The 21,072-nt window shown below is 36.9% G+C and overlaps 1 protein-coding gene across 3 annotated transcripts; it reads left to right on the top strand.

The window, feature by feature from the left end:
- Positions 1–3,633: 3,633 nt before the first annotated feature.
- Positions 3,634–18,486, top strand: LOC106141056 (uncharacterized). 3 transcript variants are annotated; one of them, XM_060952737.1, is made up of 12 exons: positions 3,641–3,753; positions 3,928–4,164; positions 4,750–5,843; positions 6,588–6,770; positions 7,326–7,397; positions 7,921–8,016; positions 9,419–9,511; positions 10,844–10,942; positions 12,289–12,437; positions 15,859–15,964; positions 16,818–16,925; positions 18,116–18,486. In XM_060952737.1, exons 3-12 carry the CDS (start codon positions 4,770–4,772, stop codon positions 18,179–18,181), a joined length of 2,046 nt encoding a protein of 681 aa, XP_060808720.1. In that variant the 5' UTR covers positions 3,641–3,753; positions 3,928–4,164; positions 4,750–4,769; the 3' UTR covers positions 18,182–18,486. The 3 variants fall into 3 exon arrangements, with proteins under 3 accessions (XP_060808719.1, XP_060808720.1, XP_060808721.1); XM_060952736.1 differs by having other exon boundaries at positions 3,634–4,164; XM_060952738.1 differs by having other exon boundaries at positions 3,641–4,129.
- The last annotated feature ends 2,586 nt before the right edge of the window (positions 18,487–21,072 follow it).

The raw sequence follows: 21,072 nt of genomic DNA, 5'->3' as shown, positions 1-21,072 counted from the left end.
GATATTTGTATAACAATGTATTCTCTGTGCCGTGTGGTTCCCGGCAACCAATACAAAAAAGAATAGGACCACTCCATTTCTTTCCCATGGATGTCGTTAAATGCGACTAAGGGATAGGTTTACATACTTGCGATTCTTTTTTAGGCGATGGGCTAGCAACCTGTCCTTATTTGGATCTCAATTCGATCATTAAGCCGAGCAGCTGAACGTGGCCATTCAGTCTTTTCGGGACTATTGGCTCTGTCTACCCCGTAAGGGAAATAGACGTGACTATATGTATGTATGTATGTATTCTCTCGTTCACATTTCTATTCTAAGTTTGGATTGTTGTGAAGTTGACGTTGTTGAAGACAATGCTGCAGTGCAGATTGTTACCGCTTCTTCTGCACTGACGCTTTGGAAGCGGCAGTAAACTCAGTTTTTTTAAGTAATTTATTTGACGTAAACCAATGTTGTGAAACCAAAAGATATGACTTTAGTCGCCTTTTACGACATCCATGGGAAAGAGATGGGAGTGGTAATATTCTCTTTTGTATTGGTGCCGGGAACCACACGGCACGATGTTTAATCAGTGCAACTTTTATTTTCCAGAGAAAACCAAGGCTACCACAACGGTATCGCCTTCCACGGACGAAGCTGCTTTGTAAAACGTCTCGTTAATTTTTATTACCATGTTTATTACTCTTAGGGTTATTACTAAGCAGGTACTTTTAATTATTTTATTTTTTTACCAATCACATACATGATAAAGCCTTTATTTGTAAATTGACGTCCGATGAAAATGCTGCAGTGTAGCTTGTTCCGCCGCTTTTTCTACACATGCGCTTTGGAAGCGGTAGTAGTTAAAGATTTAAGTGATGTGACGTCAATAAGTGATACCTTGTATCCATTTTTGAAAATAAACCTATTCTATTCTATTCCTAGTTGTATCTAGAAAATGTGTCGTGTGGTTCTCGGCACTATTAAAAAAAATTGTATTGTATAGCATATAATTTAAACTCCAATGTACCTAATTTTCGATATAAAAAATTAAAATTATTGTAGTTACCTACCTTACTTATAGGATGAATGAAAGCAGGTTGACTAAGCAGATATACAAGGAGAGTGTGGAGGGAAAGGTCGGAGTGGGAAGACCTAGACGAACGTATCTTGATCAAATCAAGGACGTCCTGGCAAAGGCCTGACCCTTTGCCAAGGGGCCTTTGTCAAGAGTACCCGAAACCGCCGAGTTATGAATGTGGATGAAGCGAAGTATGCAGAGATCGTGGCAAGTGGAAAGATGTAGTCTCTGCCTACTCCTCCGGGAAAAAGGCGTGATTTTTATGTATGTACCTTCTTTTAGGCGACGGATTAGCAACCTATCTCAATTCTATCAGTAAGCGAAACAGCTGAACGTCGCCTATCAGTATTTTCAAAACTGTTGGGCCTATCTACCCCGTAAGGGATATAAACGTGATTATATGTAAGTATGTATGTAATATACATTATTATATTCAGTGATTTTATTCAATTAATAGTCAACTATTCTTTTCATTAAAAATAAAAATATAACTGTAATTCTTTTGTTTTTTTTTTGTTTTAATTTCCTAAAACATCTTACAATATACATTTTTACAACATACAAATATTTTCAATGTAGTTAATACCAATGACAAGCAAAAAAAAAATATACAAATCAAGTGAGGTACGTCTGTGGACACCACTATCCATTTTATTTCATTTATTTATTTATTTACTTTCTTACATCTACCATTACATGACTTAATCTAATGCGATAGTGTATAATCAATTATAACAACGTCTAAGTTACGTTACATTGCCTTGTTAATCAAATGATTTAAGTTCTGGTTATATCCTTCCTGTTAATGAGTCACAACTGATGGTTATAAATCAAATATAATCAAGTTTTAATTGACAGCTTTACAACTGCTGGATTGCAATTGCTAGCCATCATTCCTTTAGTACATACATACATACATATAATCACGTCTATATCCCTTGCAGGGTAGACAGAGCTAACAGTCTTGTAAAGACTGATAGGCCACGTTCAGCTATTTGGCTTTAAGATAGAATTGAGATTCAAATAGTGATGGGTTGCTGGCCCATCGCCTATAAGAATCCCAAGTTTATAAGCCTACCCCTTAGTCACCTTTTACGACATCCATGGGAGAGTGATGGACCTATTATTTTTTCTATTGGTGCCGGGAACCACACGGCACTAATTCCTTTTTATTTTTGTTCAATTACCATATTCTTTTATCCATTTTCTCTCCTTATCACTCTCTGTAACTCTTTTTCCTTCTGTAATTTTAAATACACAGTGACAGGAACTAAAACACTTAAAAAAATTGTCTATTATTTCATCATGTTCAGTGTCTCAACCCATTGCGTGTTAACCTTCGCAAGCTGCTTGTAATTATCGTTAACGGCAACAAGGTTCTTCTTGAACCCACGGAGGTGCTCCAAGTATGCTCGGAGACTGGAGTTCATCGCTCGGACGGCTTCTATCTCCTCCATGAGTTCTGTTGTGACTTTCTGTAAAACATTAAAAATAATTGCTTTGGACAAATGTTTTTCAGAATAAGTTTCTCTTATTTTTATCACATCTTTTTCGTTTTGACAAAGCAAACATTTTCAAAATGTTTTTCTCCCATTCATCTTTCAAGTCAGGAGCCATACCCTGGGAATATGACTGAACAGATAGATAGATAGAATACCCTTTATTGCACATAAAATTATACTAATAGATTTATCCTAAGCTTTTTGTACATTACTTTTTAATGTACAAAAGGCGGCTTTATCGTATTATGCATATTCTTCTAGAAAAAACAAAACTATTTACTTTTATATAAGTATTTACCAAAAATAATAAAAAAATTCACTAAAATTGTACCTGATTGCATGCTATGCCGAGTACCAAGTTTAAGAGCCTCCTTAAGGCATATTAATTTGTACTTACTTCACGTTTAGACGAAGAAACTGAAACACTCGACATGTTCAAGTTGATGCTTTTTGACGTGGCTTATTATTTATAGCGAAAAGCGAATCGACCGCCAACCAAACCGCTGAAACCGCCAATTATTTTAAACGATATTGACATTAAATGTATTTATTTGACGTTGACGTCAATTGCTGTCATTCTGACATTTTAAGCTTCAATGTTACCGTTTTTAAATTAAACCAAAGGGTAAGGAACTGTACAATTTGTTTGCATTATAATGTATTCAATATTTTGTATTTATCAAGGTCCTTTACATCATTTTACAAAACAATTGGATAGCTAATTCTGTTATTTTAGTTTTTCTGAGATTTTTTTATTTTTTGGCCTTCCGTTACCCTTTCAGTGCCCCAGAGCTCTCACTTCTCAATCTCAACGCTTTTTTTTGTCGGTCCAAAATTTTACTTATTTAGTGTTTTTAAAATCTTAGAAACTCTCTTTCAGTCCCTAATATTTATTAGTCCTTCTACCCACACTACATCAGTACATCAACCAAAAATCCGTAATACATCACAGATTGCATTGTAGGTGTGCATTTTATGCACATGTATCGACTTTTGTTTACGCAATCACAAAAGCGCATGCGCCGCCAGCAGCGCCACCTGATTCAAGAAACCTGCACTAAAAAAAGAAACGCCGCCATTTTGACATTTGTTTGGCTTTTGTGTTCACAAACACAAAATATTCGTATATTTTGTGCGATAAAGCCAATTTTTATTTCTGTAATCGTGATTAATGATTCCCTATTTCAGTCGGTAAAGAAAAAACCCAAATACCAGTAAAAATACCTTGTCTTTACCAGCGCGTAAATCAATAACGTTTCGCTGCCGCCTTTTTATTTTCGCATTGTGATTTTCTTTATTATTTGAATAATTTGTTACTCAGAAGTGTTCTAAATTGTGAGAAAACTTTGTGTACTTTGTGTCTAGGGTGGCTGAATCCAGAATAGTTTATAAAATGTGGTAAATGGTTTGAAAGAAAAAGGCGCGAAGGGATTACTGCGGCTATTTGTATGTTTGTGAGAAAAACGTAACATTTTCGGAAATTACAAAGAATTTAACTTAGTGGAGTCTTATTTGTATGTGTCCGTTGATGTTTCGGGTGTTTCATGAGTCTTCTCGGTCACAAATGGTGAGAAAACTAACTTTCTAGCGACTTGAGTTCATGTAAGTAATTTCCTTGATTATATTGTATAACAACGGTATGCATGAGCAATTCTTTCACTAAAATCGTGTTATATATTGCACAGATTGATCGTAACTTCTCTAGAGAAAATATTAATTCTATTACATACAATTTAATTCATCTACACTATTAATAAAGAGAAAAGGGTTAGGCTTATGAACATGGGATTCTTCTTTTAGGCGATGGGCTAGCAACCTTTCACTATTTGAATCTCAATTCTATAATCAAGCGAAACAACTGAGCATGGCCTATCAGTCTCTTTCGGACTCTTGGCCCTGTCTACCCCTCAAGGGATATAGAGGTATATAGAATAGACCTTTGGGAGAGGTATATTCTCCTTTCTTTGTGAATGAAATTTCCCATGGGCTGAAGCCCTGCGCAAAAACTAATATAAAGTTATATATGTTAAAAACTTTTACCTACACATTTAAGAAGGTTAAGAATACTATGATAAATGTTGCGTCGGCTTTTGAGGGTTTTTTTTTTAATTATAAGTTATCTACGTCCATGCTATTTGTGAGGTCATTAATCAGACATACTAATATATTATTGCTATTATTTTGCAGGTTAACTTCCCAATCTTGCGATGCGGTTAAGAAGTAGGAAAAGGGAGCGACCGCTCTCAGGCAAAAGGAATTCTCAGAAAGTGACCAAACATAAAAACAAACCATTAAACAATCCATTGAAAAAGTCCAAATCTTGGAATAAAATCATCAAATTAGATTCAGCTAAGAATGTCTTACTCCCAGAGTCTAGCATCTGCATTACGCGTTCACAAAAACATTTGAAAGGTCGACCCGTAAGGAATATTTTAAAAAGAATGGAGAAAACTGCTGAAACACCGCACAAAACTAAGCCGAAACTCAAGGAGGCATGTGCAAAGAAACCAATCTTCCAAACGGTTGTACGTAACACCAATAAAGACTCTGTAAGTACATCAACAGTTCTGAAAAAGACGCAAAATGATAAAGTCACGACTACTTCCAAACCTAGAGAAGTACGTACAACTAAATGTGCACAACTACGTCACAGTTCTCTTAATAGAGAGCTGCATAAGAACGATGGAGTCTCTACCGCCTTGAATTCTCCAAGAAAGACAAGGAGATTAGACAAAACTGACAAATCGGCTTCGTTAAACAGCTCTCCCATCCGAAAAGTGAGACAATTAGGTGTTCCATCACCGAAAATAACAAAAGTTTCATCCACAAATGAGAGCCCGAAGAAAAAAGCCAAGAAGATTCCGGAAACATCAAAGTGGCCTGACGATAATGACGTCACGATGTACGAAGCTCACACAACAACTTTTGTCGACTATCCAACTCGAAAATCCGAAGAATCCGATTCAGAAGTGCAAGTGGAATCATCTGAGTTATGTCTTCCAAATGATTGCTTGAACGATTTCATGGCTATAGCTGAATGTGCACGGTTGATAAATGAGAATATGCAAGTGGAGGACGAGGTTAGTTTCCTAGCTGAGAAAGCGGCCAGGGTCATGGTGACGGAAACTGAGAAGAGAACGTCACGAACAAACTCTATTGAGAAGAGGTTGGTGAAGCGGAGGAAGTCTAGTAACGATCTGGAGATGTATCAGCCAACGTCGACTACTGACGATTTGGATTCATGCACGGATTTTTTGGGCAGTGGAGATAAATATGTACAGGTAAGTGTTCAACTCTTATAACTTACTGAATATACATATGGTACGCATTATACCTACCTGAGGGTATGGCTACTTACCGCCTAGGTAAGACGAAACGTTAATTTAATTTCCAATATTTTACCTTTTTAGGGTATTATTAAAAGAGTTAAAAAAATATTTTTTTTATTTTATTTTTTTGTCCTTTTGAATGATTACACTTACGTTCTACTTTCTTAATAATAATCAACACTATGAATAAACAGAAAAGATTTGTATCTTTGTAATGAATAAACTCAAAAAACTACTGGAATGATTCTCTTGAAATTTGACAGATATTTGGGATAAAATAGACTTTCGGCATTGTCAAGGTCTACTTTTTTTCCTCAATTTCATACGCGCAAAAGCTAGTTTAAATATAAAATTTAAAATATTTATTTCTTAAATATCAAAAAGATTGTCAAAAAGCAGAATTATTTAGTTATTAACTTCTTGCCGTGTGGTTCCCGGCACCAATACAAAAAAGAATAGGACCACTCCATCCCTTTCCCATGGATGTCGTAAAAGGCGACTAAGGGATAGGCTTGCAAACTTGAGATTATTTTTTTTTAGGCGATAGGCTAGCTACCTGTCACTATTTGAATCTCAATTCTATCACCAAATAGCTGAACGTGGCCATTCAGTCTTTTTAAGACTGTTGGCTCTGTCTAACCCGCAAGGGATATAGACGTGATTATATGTACATGTGTATGTATTCATTTCTTACAGCCGGACTTCGTGACGTTGCTGGAACAAGATGGCTACGTCCGCGACTCGGAGTGCGAGATATCGTCCACGTGCGATACGCAGGGCACCGCTATAGAGAGCTTGGAGGCGCTGTCCGCCCGCAGCCCCAGCTCGGGGTTCCTCGCCGAGATCAGCCAGAGTTTAGCCGCGGAAGCTGCTACCTGGGTGAGATGAAACTTAACAAAGGACTTGATAATATATAAAATATATTTAAAATACCATAATATATAATTATATTGAGAGTGTGGAGGGAAAAGTCTAAGTGGATTAAAATACCATAATATACCTATAATTATATTGAGAGTGTGGAGGGAAAAGTCTGAGTGGTTTAAAATACCATAACATATAATTATATTGAGAGTGTGGAGGGATAGATCGGAGTGGGAAGACCTAGACGAACATATCTTGATCAAATTAAGGACGTCCTGGTAAAGGGTCAGGTCAGGTCAAAACCACCCGAAACCGCCGAGCTTGCATGAAGAGAGTTATGAATGTGGATGAAGCGAAGGAAGTATGCAGAGATCGTGGCAAGTGGAAAGATAGTTAGTCTCTGCCTACCCCTCCGGGAAAGAGGCGTGATTTTATGTATGTATGTGTATAATAATACCTTGCGGGGGGTAGACAGAGCCAACGAAGACTGTTGGACTGTGGAATGAGACTGAAAAAGAAGATCGTTTATTATGTAGTGATAGTTTATTTTATCAGTATATAATTTTTCAGAATGGCGCGGAACTGTCAGCGGATGACGCGTCTCTTGTTTGTCATGATGAGCATTCTCCATCAGATATTGAGGTGATTTTTATTCATGTGTTCTTTTCTTGTTTTTATCTCTTTCTTTATTTTTATTTCGGGTCATAATGCCGTTTGGTTTCCGGCACTCCCATCTCTTTTCCATGGATGTCGCTAAAGGCGACTAAGGAATAGACTATAGGCTAGGAATCTGTTGCTTTTTTAAATTTAGAATAGAATAGATTTATTTTCAAAATTGGATACAAGGTATCACTTATTGACGTCACATCACTTAAATCTATTATAACTACTACCGCTTCCAAAGCGCATGTGTAGAAGAAGCGGCGGAACAAACTACACTGCAGCATTTTCATAGGACGTCAATTTACAAATATAGATCTCTTAAATCTAAATTGTGGACGAATGCACATTGTCTACATTAAAAAACATGTATGATTTAATTCTATAATCGAGTCAAATAGCTTAACGTGGCCCATTCAGTCTTTATGAGACTGGTGGCTCTGTCTACCCCGTCGTAAGGGTCAAAGGCGTGATTATATGCATGTTTTATTTTCATTTTTGGCAGGAGGAAGCCGATGTGATCTCGTCTTGCAGCCGCGTGGAGTGCGGTCAGATCTCCTCGTGGGTGGACGCTTTCGATCCATACTTGTTCATCAAACAGGTATTGTGGTCAATTTTAACTTGTTTCCGAGTTTATAAATAACTAGCTGTGCCCGCGACTTCGTCCGCGTCGAATAGTTATTTTGGGCATCATTGAAGCCCTCAAGGAAGAAAAATTTTCCCCGTTTTTTCCACATTTTTCATTATTTCTTTTCTCCTTATAGTTGCAGCGTGATGTTATATAGCCTAAAGCCTTCCTCGATAAATGGTCTATTCGACGCAAAAAGAATTTTTCAATTCGCACCAGTATTTCCTGAAATTAGCGCGTTCAAACAAACAAACAAACTCTTCAGCTTTATAATATTAGTATAGATAATTAAGTTATTAAACGCGTACTAAACGTGCCGTGTGCCGTGTGGTTCCCGGCACCAATAACATAAAAAAAAGAATAGGACCGACCCGTCTCATTCCCATGGATGTCGTAAAAGGCGACTAAGGCATAGGAATTGGCTGGCGACCTGTCACTATTTTAATCTCAATTCTATCATTTAGCCAAACAGCTGAATGTGGCCTATCAATCTTCCAGACTGTTGGCTCTGTCTACCCCGCAAGGAATATGGACGTGATTATTTAGAAGCCTTTTAAAAAAACCCAAATAAAATAATTGTTTGCTATCTGACTGATTCAACGCAAAAAGAACTTTTCAATTATTTTGTGTTTAATAGACCATTTATCGAGGAAGGTTTCAGGCTATTTATCATCACGCTGCAACTATAAGGAGCAAAGAAAGAATGGAAAATATGAAAAAAAAAACGGAAAATTATTCATCATTGAGGGCATCAATTGTAGGAAGTATAGTTATAAAAGTTATTTATTCCTAGAGAAGGTAGAAGGAGAAAAGGGGAGAGAAATAATCAGTTTTAAAATAACTATATTATTAACATAAAAAATAAGAACCATTAACAATTAAAATTATTTTTTGACATATCACTAATAAACAACATCATGGCAACCGTTGCTATGGCGTATACCAAGAAGGTTGCCTACACAATGATGCCCAAAATAACTATTCCACGCGAACGAAGTCGCGGGCACAGGTAGTGACCTCATATTATAATATGCATGCGCCCAACTGATTTGTAACATGTGTTTTCAAATATATTTCATATATTTTACCGGTTCATATATTTGGTGCCGTGTGGTTCCCGGCACCAATACAAAAAAGAATAGGACCACTCCATCTCTTTTTCATGGATGTCGTCAAAGGCGACTAAGGGATAGGCTTACAAACTTGGGATTCTTTTTTAGGCGATGGGCTAGCAACCTGTCACTATTTGAATCTCAATTCTATCGCTAAGCCAAATAGCTGAACGTGGCCTATCAGTCCGCTCAGGACTGTTGGCTCTGTCTACCCCGCAAGGGATATAGACGTGATTATATGTATGTATGTATGTATTTTACAGTTGCCGCCATTGGAGACAGTGGCGGCGGGCGGTCTTCGGGCCAGATATCCCGCTTTACCGCTCAAAACACGCACCAGTCCGGACTTCAGCCTGGTAAGATGTATATAATTATCAGAGATCGGAATAGGTAGATTTAATTGGGGTCAATGAACTGAAACGTATGTATATATTAATATGGACATGCCTCCGTCCGGGATTGCGGGATTTGTAAATTATTAAGATTTTTACCGGAATTTTTACAAGTGGGATGAAGAATATATTAGTGGTAGCTGTTTTCCCCCGACTTCGTTCACGTAAATTGTAGTCCTATGTTACCCGCGGACGATGTAGTTTACTGTAAGTGTAAGTACTGAAATGGAATCCCGGAAAAGAGGCTTGTCCATGTTATGCTTTCTATGGTAATTCATGATGCAAGTACATAAAAACAATCTACCTATTCCGATCTCTGATAAATAATTAACTAGCTTTAACAATTTAGCAACATCGCTCGTGTGAATGTAGCGCCCTAACCTACAAAAAGCGACGAATTTTATGCGATCTACAAAAAGGGATGAATTTAAAACGTTATCTACAAACAAAAGCGACGAATTTAACGTTATCTACATAATAGCGACGAAATTAGCGCCATTTACAAGAAGCGACGATTCTAGCGCCAACTACAAAGAATAAAGAAGAAATAAAGGTTTTCGCAAATTAAAGAATAGTAATTACCTGGATGAAAGGTATCCTATGTCTCTCTCTTAATTACATATATATAAGTAGGTAATAAGGGAAGATCTTCCGCCAGGCTGATGTGATGCCTGGGGTAACCATATATATATTGTATATATACGATGTAATATATATAAATATATATGATCCAATCCGTGAAATCTTCGTTTGCGCGATTCAAACTCTTCCCTGCTATTGGCCGAGCGCGTGACTTTCTTCGCTGTGATTGAAAGTTGGCGTGTGACATTAGTGATGTCGCCACATTTGTATGTACATATGTATGTCAAATGATAATGGCGTAATACATACATACTTACATATGGGCTCGTCAGAGCCAACAGTCTTGTAAAGCCTGAATTGCCACGTTCAGCTATTCGGCTTAATGATAGAAAATTGAGATTCAAATAGTGACAGGTTGCCAGCCCATCATCGCCTTAAAAAGAATCCCAAGTTTGTAAGCATATCCCTTAGTCGCCTTTTACGACATCCGTAATAGCTTAATGTTCATTTCAAAATTCAAAATTTGTATTAATTATTATAGGATACCTACTTCATATCGCTTAATAATTGTCAAAACTTTTACATTCACAACATTGGTTGACGTCAAATAAATAACATAAAAACTAAGTACTCACTGCCGCTTCCATAGCGTCAGTGCAATAGGAGCGGTAACAAACTGCACTGCATCATTTTCCTTTGTTGTTGTGTGTGTAGGTACTGGACTTGGACGAGACCCTGGTGCATTGTTCGCTGCAAGAGCTACCCGATGCGAGTTTCAATTTTCCAGTTTTGTTTCAAGATTGTCGGTACACGGTATGTGTAAATTTTTTTTTGTGTGTGTGTATGTGTTTGTGTGACTGCGTCCCGGTAACTCGCCTCCACATGTGTGATATAAATATATAATCACTAGCGGCCGCCCGCGACTTTGTCCGCGTGGAATCATTCCCGCGGGAACTCCGGGATAAAAAGCTGTTTAAATTTTGATCCTCCTCAATCATGATCATGTATCCTACTAATATTATAAATGCGAAATGTGTGATGTCAGTATGGATGTTTGTTACTCTCTCATGCAAAAATTACTGAACCGATTACGATGAAATTTAGTATATATTGGTAGCTGAAGACCCAGAATAACATATAGGCTACTTTTTTAGCCCGGAGTTCCCGCGGGATTGATAGAGTTTCCATGCGGAAGAAATCGCAAACGGCCTCTAGTAATAATATAATTGTATTGTATGTGTGTAATGTATGTATGTAATGTATGTGTGTAATGTATGTATGTAATGTATGTATGTAATGTATGTGTGTAATGTATGTATGTAATGTATGTATGTAATGTATGTGTGTAATGTATGTGTGTAATGTATGTGTGTTATGTATGTGTGTTATGTATGTGTGTAATGTATGTGTGTTATGTATGTATGTATGTATGTAATGTATGTATGTAATGTATGTATGTAATGTATGTATGTAATGTATGCATGTAATGTATGTATGTAATGTATGTATGTAATGTATGTATGTAATGTATGTGTGTAATGTATGTGTGTTATGTATGTGTGTAATGTATGTGTGTAATGTATGTGTGTTATGTATGTATGTAATGTATGTATGTAATGTATGCATGTAATGTATGCATGTAATGTATGTATGTAATGTATGCATGTAATGTATGCATGTAATGTATGTATGTAATGTATGTATGTAATGTATGTGTGTAATGTGTCTGACGGCCTCTGTGGCGCAGCGGTTGTACGCTTGTCTGTGACACCGAAGGTCCCGGGTTCGAAACCCGGCCAGCGCATGATGAGAAAAGAACTTTTTCTGATTGCCCTGGGTCTTGGATGTTTATCTATATAAGTATTTATTATAAAATATAGTATCGTTGAGTTAGTATCTCGTAACACAAGTTTCGAACTTACTTCGAGGCTAACTCAATCAGTGTAATTTGTCCCATATATATTTATATTTATATATTTAACTCAGTGTATAAAAAAAACATGTGTGTGTAATGTATGTGTGTAATGTATGTGTGTAATGTATGTGTGTAATGTATGTGTGTAATGTATGTGTGTAATGTATGTATGTAATGTATATGTATGTAATGTATGTATGTAATTTATGTAATGTATGTAAATAATAATATAATTGTGACACAGGTGTTCGTCCGCACTCGTCCGCATTTCGCCGAGTTCCTGTCGCGCGTGTCGCGCGTGTACGAAGTGATATTGTTCACGGCGAGCAAGCGGGTGTACGCCGATAGATTGCTCAACTTGTTGGATCCGCAACGCAGGTGGATCAAATACAGGTGATAATTAATACATACATACATACATACATACATAAAATCACGCCTCTTTCCCGTAGGGGTAGGCAGAGACTACCTCTTTCCACTTGCCACGATCTCTGCATACTTCTTTCGCTTCGTCCACATTCATAACTCTCTTCATACAAGCTCGGCGGTTTCGGGTACTTTTGACCTGACCCTTTACCAGGACGTCCTTAATTTGATCAAGATACGTTCGTCTAGGTCTTCCCACTCCGACCTTTCCCTCCACACTCTCCTTGTATATCTGCTTAGTCAACCTGCTTTCATTCATCCTCTCCACATGACCGAACCATCTTAACATACCCTTTTCTATTCCTGTAACTACATCTTCTTTCACATCACAACATTCCCTTATCACGCTGTTCCTTATCCTGTCACTCAATTTCACACCCATCATACTCCTTAACGCTCTCATTTCCACTGCATTTATTCTGCTTTCATGCTTCTTTTGCCATACCCAACTTTCACTCCCATACATTAATGTCGGGACCAACACGCCCCTGTGCACAGCCAGTCGAGCCTTTTTGGATAGTTTCTGACTGCTCATAAAGGCATGCAAAGCTCCATTCACCATGTTCCCCGCGTTCACTCTCCTTTCAATATCACTATCATACTTGCCATCTGATGTAAACTTTGATCCTAGATATACAAACTCTTTCACTTGCTCCACTTTTTCTCCTCCAATCAAAATATTACATGCTGTCATTTCTTTCTCCATTTCAAAAACCAGTGTTTTAGTTTTACTTACGTTCACTTTCATTCCTTTCTCTTTTAAAGCTTCATGCATACAGTTTACCATCTCCTGTAACTCCTCCGCTGATGACGCCAGTATAACCTGATCGTCGGCATAGAGCAGACATTTGACGAGTAACTCATTCATCCTTAATCCACTTTTAGACTCTTTCAAATCTGTCAAACAGCTATCCATAAATAGGTTGAACAGCCACGGTGACGCAACACATCCTTGCCTAACGCCTTTCTCAATCTTAAACCACTCAGTGTGCGCTCCGTTTATCCTGACACAAGCACTCGAATCCTCATATAAGGATTTCAGTGCTCGTATTAAGAGACTGCTCACCCCATGCATAGAAAGTGCTGACCACAATTCATTCCTCTCAACTCTGTCATAGGCCTTTTCCAGATCTACGAATGTGCAATAGACTTTTTGACTCTTGGCCAAAAACTTTTCGGCTATGCACCGCAAGGAAAAGACCTGATCAGTACATCCCATTCCCTTTCGAAATCCCGCTTGAGCATCCCATATTTTGTCATCAGTTTCATTCCTGACTCTATTAATCAATACCTTAGCATACAATTTGCCGACGACGCTAAGCAGGCTTATACCACGATAATTTTTGCAGTCCAGCTGTGACCCTTTTCCTTTGTAAAGTGGCACGATAACAGCCTTACACCAATCTTTTGGTACTCGGCCGCTTCTCCAACACAAATTGAAAAGGCAGTACAACTGACTAGCTACTACGCCTTTTCCTGCTTTAAGCATCTCGACCGACACTCTATCACACCCAGCAGCCTTTCCCGCTTTCATACTCTTAAGTGCTTCCACAATTTCGAACATTTCAATTTCGCCTTCCATCTCATTCTCTTTTTCTTCGCTATAGCAGAAATCTTTCTTATTTCCTTCCTTTTTTTCAAATAAACTTTCAAAATAGTCCTTCCATATCTTTAGTACACATTCTTCTCCTTTCACAACGCTACCATCCTGGCATCTGATCCTAGTCAGCTCTCTGGTTATAGTATTTCCTCGGGCTGACCTTACGGATTTCCAGAATACTTTCAGATTTGACTGAAAGTCTTCTGATAGCCTTTTATCAAAATCCTCTTTATACTCTTCTTTCTTTCTAATCACAGCTTTCTTAACCAAATCTTTCATTTTCTTATATTCCTTACGTGCTTCATTCACATCTTCATCTATAACCTCTTGCATTCTTAAGTTAGCTTTTGCTGCTAACAAATCCAGCCATGCTTTCTTCTTTAATCGCACAAGTTCTTGCACATCTTTACTCATCCACGCATTTTTGTGATTTTTTCCTTTCCTTCTTCTACTTACACCACACACTTCAACAGCTACTTTCACAATTCTTTCTTTAAATTCCTTCCATCCATCTTCAATATCGCTCATTTCCTCTAAATCTTCAAATTCATCCTTCAGTCTATTAATATACTTCTTACCTACATCCATATCTTGCAAATTTTCTACTTTTACTCTTTCCAAAGCGCTGGTTTGCTCCCTTACCCTGTGCCGCCAGCGATTGAAGATACCCCTTATCCGGGATATCACCAGTAAATGGTCCGAGTCAATGCCAGCACCGCGATATGCACGGGTATCCAGCACTTTGTTCTTCAATCTTTCATCTACAATCACAAAGTCTATCATACTTTTTAAAATACCTTCCACTCTTGTGTAGGTGTGGATCTCTTTATGTTGAAACATTGAGTTCGACACAAAAAGATCCCACTCTAGACAAATTTCTAATACACTTCTTCCATTATCATTCACCTTTTCGTCACCAAACGCACCAAGCACCTTTTCATATCCATCACGCTTTACACCCACCCATCCATTAAAATCACCTAACATAATAATCTTCTCATTTGGCTTGGTAACTTTCAATACTTCTCTTACACTATTCCAGAACTCCTCGTTTTCGCTTTTTGCTGATGTTGTACCCCTCGAACCCACATCCCAAGGTGCATAAACACCTAGAACGAAGATCCGAGTGATTCCAACTTTCAGCCTAATCCATAGAAGACGAGGGCTGACACACTCATACTCATTCACGCACTCAGCCATTCGTGCAGAAAGAATTAGACCGACCCCTTGACAGCCTCGGCTGGTACTGGAAATTCCAGACCAATACGCCGTGTAAGGGCCGTGCTGCGTCGCGTCGCATCCTTTCCGCTTCGTTTCATTCACGCACAACACATCCAAACGTCTTTCATCCATCATCTGGCATACTTCCTCAATCTTATCCTTCATTCCTCCTCTTACATTCATCGTCGCAAAGCGGCTTTCAGCAGACCGCATACCGCTCCCGCCGGGAACGAGACGTGATGGGGTGCGGACACCATCGCCGCCATCTAGGTGCTCTTTCAAAAGATTTGCATCCATGCGATTCCCACGAGACGCTAGGGAAAAATTTTGTCCGCCCCAGCAGAGCCCCGCATGCCAGGGTAAGGCTAGCCATTACCTGGGGGTCGCCCAACCCCATGGCGGAAGTGGCACGCTCGAGACTAGGCTCGCCCCTAGCCATGCATGCATCAATAATAATTACTAATAATAATTAGTAATTATTATTAGTAATTATTATTAGAAACTTTAATTAGTAATTTTAATTAGTAGTTAATACTTGGTTACCTAAATAAACATTTTTTTTTACAGATTGTTCCGTGAACACTGTCTCCTTGTGAACGGTAATTACGTCAAAGATCTCTCCATACTTGGCCGGGATCTGAGGAAGACGGTCATCGTGGACAACAGTCCGCAGGTAATTATGATCTCTCTCTCTCTCTCTCTCTCACACACACACACTCGTTTTTCTCCTATCTCTCTCTCTCTCTATCACACACATTTTTCACCTATATCTCTCTCTCTATGACACATACTTCCCATTTATTTCTCACATATTCTTCCCCACTCTTCTTCCTTCTTTCTGGCTATAATCCCGGTTGAATCCTCACGTGTGTGTGTGTGTGTGTGTGTGTGTGTCTGTGTGTGTGCCGTGTGGTTCCCGGCACCAATACAAAAAAGAATAGGACCACTCCCATCTCTTTCCCATGGATGTCGTAAAAGGCGACTAAGGGATAGGCTTACAAACTTGGGTTTCTTTTTTAGGCGATGAGCTAGCAACCTGTCAATATTTGAATCTCAATTCTATCATTAAGCCAAATAGCTGAATGTAGCCATTCAGTCTTTTCAAGACTGTTGGCTCTGACTACACCGCAAGGTTCGCAAAGTCTATGTCACGTGACCATATGTATGTATGTATGTGCATCCTCACCACTCCGGAGAGGAGCCCGGGGTAAGCCCTTGACCATGGATCCTGGATTGGGTGAGTCAGGTTTGTTACACGAAGCGACTATTGAATAAAAATAATAAAAAAATATCCTACTACTATTATAAAGGCGAAAGTTTATATGGATGTATGGATGTTTGTTACTCTTTCACGCAAAAACTACTGAACCGATTACCATGAAATTTGGTATGTAGATAGCTGAAGACCCAGAATAACATACAGGCTACTTTTTATCCCAGAGTTCCCGCGGGATTGATAGGGTTTCCATGCGGACGAAGTCGCGGGCGGCCTCTAGTGTTAAAATATTTTTTTCTTTTATGAGCAGGCCTTCGGCTACCAACTGGAGAACGGTATACCGATAGACAGCTGGTTCGTGGACCGCAGCGACAACGAGCTGTTGAAATTGTTGCCTTTTCTCGAGCACCTCGCCACTGTGAGTGATATAAATAAATAAATAAATAAATATATATTACTAGCTTTTCAAAAAAAATTCAAAATTCAAAATTTTTATTCATTATTATAGGATACTATATATATATCGCTTAATAATTGTCGTATGGTTTAACAACGGTTGGTTGACGTCAAATAAATTATTTAAAAACTAAGTTTACTGCCGCTTCCAAGGCGTCAGTGCAGAAGGAGCGGTAACAAACTGCTCTGCAGCATTTTCTTCAACAACGTCAACTTCACAATATTAAATTATACTTAGAATAGAATAGAATGTACCGGCAAACCTTGTTTTGCCGTATAAATAACTTTTAACTATGTTTAGTTGAAAAAAAAAATGTTAAGTGTGGACAACCCTTATCACTAAGGGGTATGAAAAATGGATGTTGGCCGATTGTCAGACCTACTCAATATGCTCACAAAATTTCATGAGAATCGGTCAAACCGTTTCGGAGGAGTACGGGAACGAACATTGTGACACGAGAATTTTATATATAAGAGATTTATTTATTTACAATAAAAAATTAACAATAAAAATCTGCCGTGTGGTGGTTCCCGGCACAAATAGAGAAAAGAATAGGACTACTCCCACATCTTTCCCATGGATGTCGTAATAGGCGACTAAGGAATTGGCTTATAAACTTGAGATTGGATTGGACTTTGATTCCTCTTTTAGGCGATGGGGTAGCAACTTGTCACTATTCTATCATTAAGTCAAACAGTTCAACGTGGCCTTTCTGTCTTTTCAAGACTGTTGGCTCTGTCTACCCCGCAAGGGATATAGACGTGATGATATGTATGTATGTAACAATAAAAAACAAATTATTGCCCATAAAAAATTATCATTTGTAGTAGAAACACTATGAATATGTGGAGCATTAATACATATTATCACCTCTATATCCCTCGCGGGGATGACAAAAGTTAAGTCGCAAAAAGTCCAATAGCCCACGTTCGGCTGTTTGGCTTAATGATAGAATTGAGATTCAAATAGTGACAGGTTGCTAGCCCATCGCCTAAAAGAAAAATCCCAAGTTTATAAGCCTATCCCTTATTCGCTTTTTACGACATCCATGGGAAAGTGATGGAGTGGAATCCTTTTCTCTTTTCTAGGCTAGGAACCAGTTTTTATGAATTAATGATTTTTATTTTATTTATTGATTGGTTTTTCAACAGAAAGAGGACGTGCGGCCGTACATAAGAGACAAATACAAATTGTTCAGCTACCTGCCACCGGACTAAGGTATTTCTGGAACGCGCTATCAAAGTTTTTTCAGTTCTAAAACGCGCTATCAAAGTTTTTCGCCAACCTTCTCGAGACTTTTTATTGCAATATGTGTGTGCATTTGGATGTGAAACAAAGCTGGTTGAAAATAGTAATTGGCTATGGAAAAAAATAATACTTAAATAAAATCATAAATAATGTCTTCTCCCAGATAATACAAGAAATATGAGATTACATCATAAATTTAATTACATACATAGTCAATTACTGATTTTTATCGCTCTAAGTAACGATATAATTTTATCTTCATCTTAAATTTAAATTAATCTAATATTGATATTGATATTTGTTATAAAAATCACAAATATTTTTTTTTTTTTTTAATTTTCATAAAAATAATAATTTTGTTATTGAAAATAACGAAAAACTTAAAATAAGAGCATTTAATTAAGAATTTTATATTTAAAATTGTAATTTTGGGAATACTTTTTTAATTTTGTTAATGAAGGATATACATATAAGTAAAATTATGATTCGATTCAAGTATCTCAAGGGTTAACATATAAGAAAATAGCAATAACTACCATTGCTTTATGAAAGTGTGGTTTACTTCTAAAAAGCTACCATTAAGGTAGAGAATAGAATTTATTATAATTTTTTATTTAAGAACATAAAATATCTGATCGTTTTAAAATAAATTGAGTAAAATCTAGATGAAAATAAGTTTTACTGATTGAAATAGTTTCAGTTTGGAAAAATTGAAGAAGAAAAGAATTGAGCCTGGTTGCGCAATTTTTTTTTTTGTTTTTGAGATTTGGAATATTACCTTTTAACATATATTACTATAATATAATAATATCAGTTACAAGTTAATTAAACCTAAATAAATACAATATCACTACATATAATAAAGTCCCCCTATTTTCTCTGTATGTATGCGGCGCTAATCTCGGAAATTTGTGGACGGTTTTATTTTATTTCGAAATCTTAGAAAGAGGGTTTTATGAAGGAGGCTTTTAAATCTTTAAACCCTTGCTAAGCCGGGCGGGTTGTTAGTATCCTACTAATATTATAAATACGAAAGTTTGTGAGTATGTTTGTTACTCTTTCACGCAAAAACTACTGAACCAATTACGATTACGAAATATAAGTGTATATTTGAAGTGTAAAAAATACCAGTGCTATGATATAACGTAAAAAGATTGCATTTGATTTACTTTAAAATTCTAAATTTAAGTGCAAATTTTTGGTTTATAATCTGTGATTGTTTTTTTTTTTTCGAATTTAATTTTTTTCGTTGTGATGTGTCTACGCCACAGGGTTACACTAAACTTGTGTCGTGTATTTCTTAATATTATTTTTTTTTTAATTTATACTATTTAGTGATCATGTCGAAATGTCATTGAAATATTTCCAGTTTTTTTGGTCAAGAGCAAGTTAAGTTCTGATTATTTTAAGATGAGGTTATATTGCCTGCTAGATAAAATTTTCCATTAATGAAAATTTATTTCGTATTAAGATTATATTCAACTACGTAGCAAGTAGCCGCTACTACTAATATATAGCAAGCTACTAATCTTGGTGACCGCTGTAGTAGTCCAAAGGCGATGGCATTTTTATGGGATACTTTATATCACTTAATAATTGTCATATCTTTATGTTTCACAACATTGGTTGACGTCAGATAAATAAATTATGTACTTGCTAAATACTGCCGCTTACAAAACGTCAGTGCAAAAGAAGCGGTAACAAACTGCACTGCATCATTTTCCCTTTCTTACTCTTGACCTGACCTCTCGCCAGGACTTCTCGATTTGTTCAAGGTATGTTTTCATACACATATATTGATTATGAAATGGAGAATTATGATATTTCACATAGATATAAGATTGTATGTCGTGAAATGTTTGTTTTTTTTTTTAAGATTTTTTGATATTTTATTTAATGTGTAAGCTATATCGATGATGGCAGGTGCTAACTTTTTAAAATAGTTTATAGTTTGTGTCGTCTTTATTATAGCTTTGTCTTGGAAATTTTGACGAAGATATTTTTTATCTCGATTTATGTAGTTTTGTGTTTTGAGAGTGATAAAAAAAAGTAAATATAAATTTACTTTATTTCTTTTTTTTTTTTGGATTTGTTACATTTTGCATTTGTTATTTCAACACATTATATTAGGGTAATTCGAGGATAGATGGCCATGTTTTTTTTCGGACGTTATTTTGGAGATTTGTTCATGAAATAAAAAAATCTTGTTAGATTTTTAACAAGTATATTTATTAATCAGCTGAACAAACAATCGATCTTAAACTAATCTCTAATCAGTCTTCAAATAGACTTATTTTTTTTAAACTCTAGGTTGGCCATCTGCCCTAAACTAATCAATGTAAGATGGCCATGGTATTTTACCTAAGATGGCCATATGATAATTAGGCCGAGGACAGATGGCCATGTTTATTTTCGGAGCGTATTTGGACAATTTCTTAATACAAGATATAAGTCTTGTTGGTTTTTAAAAAAGTACTAATACGTATTAATTAGCTTAACAAATAATCAGAATGAAAATAATTTCTTATTTGCCTTTAATTAAACATATATTTTTTATAAATCAGAAGTGGCCATCTCTCCTTAAACAATCAATATGATAATTAGGCACGTCTTTTAGATTTTGCCTTCTCCTTTTCTATTTTGCCACACGGGTGACATTTGTCATCGAACTCCGTACAGTTTTCGTGAACCCACCTCTTGCAGATCATGCATTGGATCCAATCTTCAATTAATTCCGTTTGATAATAATTGTCACCACACCCTACACAGTCATCAATACAAGATTCTATTGGGGAAGAATCACCACTCTCCAGATATATTGGCTGAATTTCATTTTCCATGTCACTAGATTCCTCAAGGT

Source organism: Amyelois transitella, chromosome 29 (assembly GCF_032362555.1).
Source record: "Amyelois transitella isolate CPQ chromosome 29, ilAmyTran1.1, whole genome shotgun sequence".
Classification (NCBI taxonomy): domain Eukaryota; kingdom Metazoa; phylum Arthropoda; class Insecta; order Lepidoptera; family Pyralidae; genus Amyelois; species Amyelois transitella.
This window is presented reverse-complemented; position numbering and strand designations above follow the sequence as displayed.